The sequence below is a fragment of the Sinocyclocheilus anshuiensis genome, unplaced genomic scaffold (assembly GCF_001515605.1).
Source record: "Sinocyclocheilus anshuiensis isolate Anshui unplaced genomic scaffold, SAMN03320099.WGS_v1.1 scaffold3245, whole genome shotgun sequence".
Lineage (NCBI taxonomy): Eukaryota > Metazoa > Chordata > Actinopteri > Cypriniformes > Cyprinidae > Sinocyclocheilus > Sinocyclocheilus anshuiensis.
In genome coordinates, this window is record NW_015554281.1 from 39,731 (window position 1) to 51,071 (window position 11,341).

The following is an 11,341-nucleotide window of genomic DNA, read 5'->3' on the forward strand; positions in this document are numbered from 1 at the left end:
GTGTGTGTGTGTGTGTGTGTGTGTGTGTGTGTGTGTGTGTGTGTGTGTTGCAATGATGACTCATCACTGTGCTACATTGAGTTAATCCATCATGTGATCTATTTGTGTGATCTCCAGCTCTACAGGATCTTGACGTTGGGTGAGACTTCAATCATCCTCAGCCCAACTACATCCTGAATCAATGGACAATTAAAGCCAATCAATTAGAAGAGCATGAATTTAACCCCAGCTGCTGTCCAGAACTTCATTAATGCCATTAGCTGTAACAGAGCGCTTCTGGAAATCTACAGTGTCAGCTACATAAAATCTATTTAAAAACTAGTACGCAAGCAAAAAATTGATTGCTTTGTCTCAATATAATAATGTATTAAAATGATAATTATTTACACAAATTTATATATTAAAAAAAAAAATAAAAGTTATACATAAAAATCTAAATCTGTATTTCATGTGCATTGGTTAAAACCTTTTTTGAAAACTACATTTATTTCACATTTATTTTATTTTATAATACATTTATTTTAAAGAAAGTTAAACAGACTTTAAGCAAATCATTCCACAAAAAAAAGAAAGAAAATAGTGGACAGTAGCTAATTTAATGAACTACACCTGTGATTACTCTGCTAGGACATTCTTGTGAACTTGAGAGGAACTGACTTCATCATACATTCACAACTGATTAAAAGTTATTAATATAGCTTTATTTTTAATATACTATGCTATTTTACATTCATTAAAAAAATTATAATAATTTCCAGTGTCCAAAAAAGGAGGCTCCCAAAGTCTTGAAGAGCATGAAATTAAATGACTTTTCAGAGAATTAATTTTTATTACACAACAAGGAGGTTTTATGGCTTGCATGAAAGGAAGTCCAGCTTTTAAACCTCTTAACTACAAGCTGCAAATGTAAAAGGTCGACTGATTTTTACGAAGTGTGTAATTTAACCTCTACAGTATCGCATGACAGTGTGCTCTGGTATTTAAACAAATGTGAAGCTTCAGTAAAAAGACACATGGCACACATCTATTTTTTCATGCACTGGATGCCAGGGAGGACTGAAGGACCAAGCTGGTAGCCTGGTATTGAAAATGCTTTCTCTGACGGGGGATATTCTGGCTTGACACATCTCTTTTCTGCACTTCAGTGGCAAATCTGGCATCAACTTCTTGTGCGTTTCATTTAAAATGCCCCAGAGCCTGTAGTTTTGATGGGCCTCAATAGTTAAATCAAAGATTCTGTTATTTAATTAGTGTTGGGCGATATGCTCAATTGTTATATCGTCCTATCATCAGCCTGTGAGATCGCCGATACACCATATTATCATGCTAATTTATTTATTTACTTTTAGTTTCATTGCTGGAAAGTGAACCAACTCCAACATATGGCTAAAAGTAGCCTAATGTTTTTAATATGACTGAATTTGTATTTAACATAATAACAATTGAATAGAAACATTGTAAGTTACTAATAATAATGCTTACATTTCCTCAGTTATTCTCTATTATAGATCAGTGACTGGAACACACTGAGCAGCAATCACTGGCTTTCCTTTAAATTTGATCATTCCTAGTTTGCCATAATTTTCATTAAAGAATAGGGAACATATGGGCATGATATCAGACTGAAGCCTGTAGGCAGCCCAACATGAATCAAATACTTAGTTCAGCTGTGGGCAATGACTTCTGGAATCTTGTTTGACATATTCAATTTGAGCGATTTAGCCAAAGGCAGTCTGGCCATTGTCTTACGGGATCACAGCAGGTTTGAGTATGAAGTGTGTCTATGTAGGCAGGATATCCCTCTGTACTCAATGACCTCCCACAGATGATAGCGCTCCACTGAGTCTGACACATAGCATTACATCAAGCTAGGCGCAATCCCCTCTCCCTTTCCTGTTTGGAGGTAATCTCTCTGTCTCCCACACACATATAGTCGCACACAAACACAACATATAATTTCACACTTTTCCTGGCACAAAAATCACTTTAGTGCACCCTACATACAGTTTAAAATCAAATAAACACACTTAGGTCTACAGAAGACATGCTATCAAGAAAAACAACAACCCAAAACATTTACAGTTTACTTAACGTAATATAGTTTTGACATCAATTTATAGGCCAACCTGGAATATATGGGTTTCAGAATGATCCAATTTGGAAGTATATTAAGGCCTGTGGTTAAGCATGTTGTAGAGAAAAGCGTGAAAGTCTATTCACATGATGTTAAGCACACTCTCCTGACAATTTGTAACTGTTTTACATTTTGCCAAGTTGATGTATTTCTAGGATCTCATTTGTGTGTTTTGTACGATCTGCTTTTGCCCCATTGAGATTAGGGATGCGCCGATCCGATATTCATATCGGGTATCGGCTCCGATAGTGCCATTTTTCTCGAATCGGGTATCTCATGTTTGGATCAGAGAGAGCCGATCCAAATCTGAGATTTTTTTTTTCCCCCATTGTGCTAATTATTCTGTGTTACTTCTGAAGCCATAGGATAGCTTAATGTGAGCTACATATGAATATTTAGGTCCTTACATTAAAGTTCACACAAACTCTTTTCTCCGCTGTGGCTGTCAGTCATTCGTTCAGCCTTTAAACCCTGGTCGCGTTCGGTTACAGCAGTCAGCTCGGTAAAGCTCTCTCCAAGATCATTCTGTGTTCCCATTATACTTGATTTGTAAATACATGTCTATGATTTTGCAAAAAGGACTTTATCTTCTTGCCGGAGTTTAATGTTATTTTGTTACTTGCTACCGGGTGTCTGTGAGAACAAAACACGGGCGTAGAAAAGACTATAAATTGTTTTTAACGTGCACAGTAACTGAAATTTAAAACTGTTAAAAGAAAGGCTCAATAACTGTTGCACAGATATAATACACTATGCATCAATTTCTCTTCCCTTTGTGCTTTGCAGTTTTTAATACTGAGCGCTTACAATGTGCGCAGAATGATGCACTTGAAGCAACACGGCGTCAGGCTGTGACGCCCATGTTGCTTCAAGCGCATCATTCTGCACACCGGATGCGCACATTGTACGCGGTTTGTGCTCATAGACTGTATAAAAACAGTTCGTGCTGCACTGTATTTGTTTTGTCCTATCGTATCTATCATATGTTGTTGCCTTATTAAAAAATATGCTATACATTTAAAAGAAATGTATTTTAATTTTATAGTATATACTTATATATAAATACATTCATGAATGTTTTTAATGAATGGATTTTATAATAATACAAATAGCAATGTGTAACATTTTACCATATTTAGTGCAACACTTTTATTTGTTCCCACAAAATATTTTTTTTTTACTAAATGTCTGGATTTCTAAAATGATTGTGCACTGATTTTTCTAGAATAACTTTTGCTGCCGAATTATCCACTAACCTAGTTTATGATACATTTTTGTCATAGATTATAAATATACATAGGCCTATATTTTTTCATATTTGTTTATTTATTTTTCTTTATAATGAAGTAGTCTGTATCTAGTAGATTGTGAAAGAATGATTATCAGTTCCACACACAGAGATATATAAATTCTACATTTATTTAAATGAGGGAAAAAAACTTCACTGGTATCGGATCGGTATCGGCCAATACCGAACCCTAGGTATCGGAATCGATATCGGAGGTGAAAAAGGCATCCCTAATTGAGATTTAGGTTTAGGGGTGGACCTTCATGCTTTCGATCAAATATAATTGTACAAATTCATATGAAATCACCAACTATTAAAATAGTTAAGTTTTCTCATGAGAACGGTCTGACAGACCTTATTTACTCATAAATCAAAAACCTTTATTCTAAAAATAGCTGATGGAAAATGCCAATATTCTTCTGGGTTTTAGGACTAAGCAGCACTATTGTAAAAGCGCTGATGCTCTTTTGCCTTTTTTCACGGCAGATGAGATATTCAAGATATCAGTGGAGTGCCATCTCTCTTAAGAAGTTGACATCACTGACATATACCAAAAAAGAAAGCAGAAGAGCAGCACCAAAATGACTGCAAATGAGTTCTTCAAAGAACTGCGTGTTGAGGAAAATCTCACAAAATCTGTCAAGAACGTGTCAGGGTCATATTTTCCCACAAAATTTAAAGAAATAAGTTACATTTTACCTACAAAACAAAACAAAACAAAACATGAAGAACGTTTTTAATATAATTGCATGCTTACCATTGTAATATAAAGCAAAAAAAAACAAAACAGGCCAACTGAATTATTAAAAATAATGCATTCCCAAGGTGGTAATGCAGCAATAACGCAAAGCGGAGTGGCCGTTACACCTTGGGTGTGCATCATTTTTTAATAATTCATCGGCCTGTTGTCAATTATTCTGCTAAAACCATGGTTACTTACCACACCTCGAGTAAAGACATTTTCAGAAGTTTTGTTTCAAGACATTCATGCATTTTTCTGTCTTTAAGAAGTGTATGTAGAACTGCTTTCTTATTCGTCCCATCCATTGCCAAAAAAAACAGATTTCTCAAAAACAGAACTAATAACAGGGACTTGAGCCATTGATAAGCAGTTAGAGAGAGAGAGAGAGAGAGAGAGAGAGAGAGAGAGAGAGAGAGAGAGAGAGAAATGGGTCTGTGCGGCTTTGATGTTGCATTTGTTTGGTCAATGTCTTTGAATGGCCTTTTAAATAGCTGAAATAATTTGGTGAATTTAAAACTGTCATGTGCCCAAAAGACCATAACCTACTTCACAGCTGTGCACTTACTGAAAGATAACTGCCCAGTGCCCACTGTAAAGCATTTGTCAACCAATTAGAATCAAGCATTGAACAGCCCAGTGGAATAACAGGAAAATAAGAAAAGAGAGAGAGAGAGAAATGGGTCTGTGCGGCTTTGATGTTGCATTTGTTTGGTCAATGTCTTTGAATGGCCTTTTAAATAGCTGAAATAATTTGGTGAATTTAAAACTGTCATGTGCCCAAAAGACCATAACCTACTTCACAGCTGTGCACTTACTGAAAGATAACTGCCCAGTGCCCACTGTAAAGCATTTGTCAACCAATTAGAATCAAGCATTGAACAGCCCAGTGGAATAACAGGAAAATAAGAAATTTGTGCTTATTGTGCACTGCCTACTTATATTTAAATTACAAAAATCATTGTAATCATTGTAAACAAAACCCTTATCTTAACCCTAACCCTATAGTAAGTAATATGTAGTTAAAGGGGTAGCTCACCCAAAAATAAAAATTCTGCCATTAATTACTCACTCTCATGTCGTTCCAAACCCGTAAGACCTCTGTTCATCTTCGGAACACAAATGCTTTTTGACCCTGCATAGACAGCAACGCAACTGAAACGTTCAAGACCCAGAAAGGTAGTAAGGACATTGCTAAAATAGAACTTGTGCCATCAGTGGTTCAACCAAGAGAACAAGAGAAGAAATAGTTTAACAAGGAAATCATTTTTGTTTTCTTTGCACACAAAAAACATTCTTGTAGCTTCATAAAATTAGGGTTGAACCATCATGTCACATGGACTATTTTAACGATGTCCTTACTACCTTTCTGTGCCTTGAACATGGTAGTTGCGTTGCCGTCTATGGAGGGTAAGAAAGCTCTTGTATTTCATCAAAAATATCTTAATTTGTGCCTTGAAGATGAATGGAGGTATTACAGATTTGGAACGACATGAGGGTAATTAATGACTGAATTTTCATTTTTGGGTGAACTATCCCTTTATTAAAATGAGTCTGTACGTAATGTTACACTTTAACAAGGACATTGTAAAATAGGCTGTAACCTAATTTCCTTTTTTTCCCTTTTGTTTTGGTGTGAAATGTTACCTGGGCATGGTTTTCAGAGATTCAAATGACTTCATGAACTTTGTCTACAGCACAAGCCTGGCAGTGTGTCAATACCTTTATTCTGTGAATCACATTAAATGATTCCCTTTTAGGGCTGAACAATTAATCGAATTCCTAATCGCGATTACAATTACGGATGCCACAATTACGTAATCGTTCAAAGTCCACTTATGTTATTTTGTGTGCAAGATGTGTTTTTTTTTTCTACAAGTTATTGTAAGGGTTTTTCAATTGTTTTAATGTTAATTTTAGAATAACATTATAATACCATGCACATTTTTGTACTTTTTTTTATTTAAAGAAGAAAGCAATCCATTGCAGGCTATAGTTGACATTTGAGGCTTAATACTATAAAAAAGCAAAAAAGTTTTACCGAGTGTTTTCAGCTTGTTTATTTTAATATAAAAAATGACAAGTTGCTTCAAACAATGGTATAAACATCAATCAGTGTAAATTGTGATAATCGTAATTAATAATCAATTACAATTTCAAGGGAATAATCGACAATTATGATTTTTGTCATAATCGTGCAGCCCTATTCCCTTTGTTGCTGCAATCAAACAAACAAAAGGCCTTGCGCATTGAATAGTGTGCAGACATACCGGATTTTCAGCTCATTGGATTAATGTGCCTTAATTACAACTGTTCACTCTAAAGACTAATAGATGAGAGGGGGTGCTTGTGTTTGTTTGGGGGGGGGGCATTCTTATGGATGACATCATCCCACACATAAGGCATTACCTCATTCTTCAATCCTCTCAGCATGACTCACACCACACTGTCAGTGGTATCCCTCTCCACCCCTCATCTCTCTTTCCCTTATTCCTCTCATCTTTCTTTCTTTCTTTCTTTCTTTCCCTCCATCCCACCTCCCCCTCGTGTTGGGACAGCGTGTTTCTGCAGACAATGCTGTTTACTGCTGGCCTCTCTCCTACTGTTGAGGCATGCTATAGGTGACTGCTTTCTACTGGCGCCATGGCGAGGGCCAATCAGAAGGGGGCAGACTGCTCTAATCACCGAGCAGAATGCCTTGCAAGGCACCGCCTAAGCCAATCAGAATGGCTGGTTGCTAGGCAGCCAGAGGTAAAAGGGGAGGGGAGAGGAAGATTTCAGCCAATGAAGACCCACAGCAGCCAGGCATTTCAGGTTACCACCAAACCAGACAGGGGGTAAACACTATCACTCACACACATACTCATTAAGCTATATATATATATATATATATATATATATACACACACACATACAGATGGAAGGGGTAATAACAGTAAAAACAGATCATGACCACCAATTCTTAGCATGGATCAAACAAATGTGTAACAATGTACAAAAATAAAATTAGAAGAAGCCTGTTAGTGTAGCGTCAATGTTTTGTCAGTGAGTTTGTGTAAATGTGTGCATTGTGTGCACAGACGCACAAGCGCATCCCTGCCAAACGCTCTTCCTCCAGGCTAGTCTTCAGTCTCTAGAGAGTATGAGTCTGTGATCTATGTGTGTGTGTGTGTGTGTGTGTGTGTGTGTGTGTGTCTGTGTGTGTGTGTGTGCAACTTGTTTCAGATTCAATTTCCTTTGGGCAATGTCTCATTCTCTTCTGGGGTAAAGAGGTTCAAACAAACATCACCTTTTCCCACACACACACACACACACACACACTGACACACACTTACTCAAACTCTTATGAACAACAGACAAACATGTGCAGTGTGCATGTTTGGGGAGAAAACCTTCTTATGTTGAATCACAATGCAAAATAGTCCAAGAAAGTGTTTAATACTTCTAACCAGAACACAGCTGGTCATTAAGCATTAGCTTGTGTATTTTAAAGGTTGTGAGAAAATGTGTTCAGTACCTCTGGTTTGCTGAGGCTAGAGGACACAAGAGATCCTGAGCCCACGTCCAGGTCCCACTGCTTGCGTCCCTGGTTTAGAGGATCCAGAGCGGCGATTCTCCCATCAAGTGTGCTGATGATCACCAGAGCCCTGTCAAACGCATGAAACACACAGGTTCACATAAAGTGACAAGGGCTTCCATCACTCTATATTGCACACTAGACATTTCCCTTCATCTTCAAGTTTGTTTGACATAGAGATTATAGGATGTATATGAATTATATCCAATATAAATAATGCCTAATAACAATACATGGCCAATATTAAAATACTATTTTGTCTAAATAAATTTAAAATACAAATTAAATAATTGTGTATATACTGTGAGACCCTACAGCTATACAGTATGAAATAAAATTGATGTTCATTTTGAAATTTGCTCAAATGACATTTAACAGTGGTATTAAATTATTAGTGTTTTTATTTTAGTGGTTTTATTAATGTATGGTTAGCCTACATTATATATTGTGGATACCTACATACTGAAGTAGGTAGTAAAGTTCTCAGCACCAAAAGAATTGTCAAAAGAAATAATAATAATAATAATAATAAATCTTCAAGTTCTTATATCACTGGCAATATTTTAGGTGTAGGGTGGCCAATAGCCAATATAATGCCAAAATATGGATAAATAAATAACTTATTTTACACGATATTGTAATCTAATCAAGAATATTGTAAAATCATTGAAAGTAGTAATTCTTTATCCATCTAGGTCCAATTCTCATGATTAACAAACTATTAACTACGACTTTTGCCTCAAACTCCTAATTTGCTTATTAATAGTTATCAAGGTAGTTGTTAAATTCAGGTATTGGGTAGGATTACGGATGTAGAATATGGTCATGCATAATATGTACTTAATAAGCACTAATAAACAGCCAATATGTTAAGAATAAGCACGCTAATAAGCAACTAGTTAATAGTGAGAGTTGGTCCCTAAACTAGTGTTATCTTATCATCTGTTAAGGCAGATAGTTTTGGATTTATTACAAGGGCGATTTGACCCATAAACTCTTAAAGTCTATAACGTCTACAATTGGCCAAGAGAACTGGGAGATTAAACTGTGTGCACACCAAACTATCACAAACTTTTTGTTCTTTTGTAGTATGCGATAAAAGCTAACAAGAACTGAAGTCTACACAGGACACTTCATGGCTAAAGTGCCAGGGAACTTTTTAATGGACAGTGGCAAACGCACCTGCAGGGTAGAGAGCAGGACTAAGAGCGAGGGAGTCGCTTTGATCAAGTCTAAAGAGAGTTAGCACATCAATCCAGACATCAACACTGATGAGGTCAGAATTTAAGGGCACTTCAGTTCTGCTCATCCCAATGCTCTGGGCCAACACCATTTGTTCTCATTCTCCAATAGGATTGAAGAGCAGAAAATGTTATAGCACAGCACTCCTGATTGGCTGGACGGCCCCTCCAAAAATGTGAGGGCTGATTGGTTGTTGCTAAGCAGTGGGCATTGTGAGAATGAATGAGGACACTACACAGGTCCCGCCCAGCCAAAAGATTGATTGAGGGAAAGAAAAGAAAAAAAACTAAGAGACTATGAGAGAGAGAGAGAGAGAGAGAGAGAGAGAGAGAGAGAGATAATAAAGGAAGAATAACAAATCCCATTTTCTGGATGAGATCAAAGAGTAAGTGTATTCCACAGGCTGTTTAACCTCAGCAATAAAATAAAAAAATAAAAAGGAGTACAAGGGACTAAAACAGAAGAAGAAGAAAAAACACTTGAGAAAAATTGCAAAACTAAATTGAAAAAAATTAAACAGTTTGTCTGACACCAATTCAATTGTGTAGATTATATTATAACAAACAGCATAAAAAAGTGCCATGAGATGTAATTAAAGTAAATGCACACAAAATTTATTTAAGTAATTTTGTGATAATGTAGGCCTAGTACACTAAAACTAAACTCATACTCCTGTACTCTCTAGTTCACATTGTGTTTTTGTAATTTGTGCATTTTACATTTTACTTTCCTCTTCATTTTAATATAGGTTCACTTTTATTTACTTTTTTGTATTTTATTGCATTTTACTGCACTTGCAATTTTCTACATTGTTTCTTTACTATTTGTCTCAGTCACATGATTTTTTTTACTCATCTGGCATATAATCCATGACCATCAGCAGGGCAAAGTAATGGTGTTGAATACAAAAGCACATATATAATATAAATTTTATAGCAAATGTCAATATATATGCTCTACTATTTTTAAGGAAATTCAAAAAGTTTTTCAACAACACAAATGTCTGCATGTAAACTGTTAAAGCAGCTTCACTTTATCTTAAAGCCTTTTAAAAGTGTGCCTGAACACTCACAAATGACACTCACCCTTTTGCCTCTCTCAACATTATTCTTGTCATGCTGTTTAACACACTTAGCACTTTACACACAAACAAGTGCACGTCCACACACACCTGTGATCCCTCCCTCTCGCTCTCACTTACTATCTCGTCTCGCTCTCAGAGGAAGTCAAGAGATTCTCAACTCAGACCTGATGTAAACAGGCTGCATGGAAGAAAAAAAAAAAACTAGGGTATCTGAGGGGTTTGGTCCAATCACACGAGGCTTTCCTCTTCCCTCAGCCAATCAGGGCTTAGACGCGTTTCTGCACTTTCAATCAGAAACCACTCCTTTAAAAAACACCAGCCAATGGACATAAAAAGCCCACTGTAACCACGCCACAGCGAGCAGCTCTTATCAGCCAAGTGTGAGTTAGCAAGTACCACTGCAAAACACACACGCGCACAATAGGGGCATGGGGAGCACGTGGCCAAGTTGTGAAAACAGAGGCACACCCCTGCGGAGAAGCCGCAGAATTCATGGCGAGTTAACATAGTATAGTAAAGTACTTTGTGCAGACACAATTGTTCAGCATGGATGACATGCAGAAACCGGATACGGCAATTAAGCAAACAACAATGTGATTCAAGCAAAAGTTCACTCAGAAATTTAAAACAATTTTCACTGTCCCTTTCAAACCCAATCTTTTTTCAGTGGAACCCAAAAGCAGACGTTTCAAAAAATGTCCAGGCTGCTATTTTTCATAGGGACTGACGAGTTTTCATCAAGTTCCAAAAAGAAACATCCATACACTTTTTTTCTAAGGGTGCCGTCAAATTTACATTTGTAGGGTGAAATTCTGCAGACAAAACGCAGTCATCTCAATAGGAATTGGGAATGCGTCCTCACATGGATTCCACATCGGATTTAAGTTTGTAGAGCTTCAAATGTGTGAAGTTGACCATTATAAAGCTGCTTGGTTTGGAAGTGACTTCTGGATAAGCCGTGCTTCATGCACTGCGACAATAGACCTTCTTTGCCCAAAAAGTTTTCGTTAATGCGACCGCACCTTAGATCTTCTGAACCTGCATGAAAGCTTTAGTAGAGGAACAGACTGAAATGTAAGTTATTGACTTAAAAATTAACATTGATGCTCTAATATCTCCTTTTGTGCACTGCAGAAGAAAAAAAATACATACAATATACGATACATAAAGGTTTGAATAACATAAGGCTATAGCATGAAAACAGCCACATCATATCCTTTCTTGTTTGGTTATTTATTTTAGCACCATGGTGAGACAGGTGTGTTTATATATATATT

The 11,341-nt window shown here is 36.6% G+C and overlaps 1 protein-coding gene across 1 annotated transcript in view; it reads right to left on the reverse strand.

The window, feature by feature from the left end:
* The window catches only part of eif2ak3 (eukaryotic translation initiation factor 2-alpha kinase 3), a 31,185-nt gene that overhangs the window by 12,905 nt on the left and 6,939 nt on the right, over nucleotides 1-11,341 (reverse strand). The window contains exon 2 of the mRNA XM_016464231.1: nucleotides 7,679-7,808. Coding sequence (XP_016319717.1) covers nucleotides 7,679-7,808 — 130 coding nt within the window. The remainder of the gene's footprint in view (nucleotides 1-7,678; nucleotides 7,809-11,341) is intronic.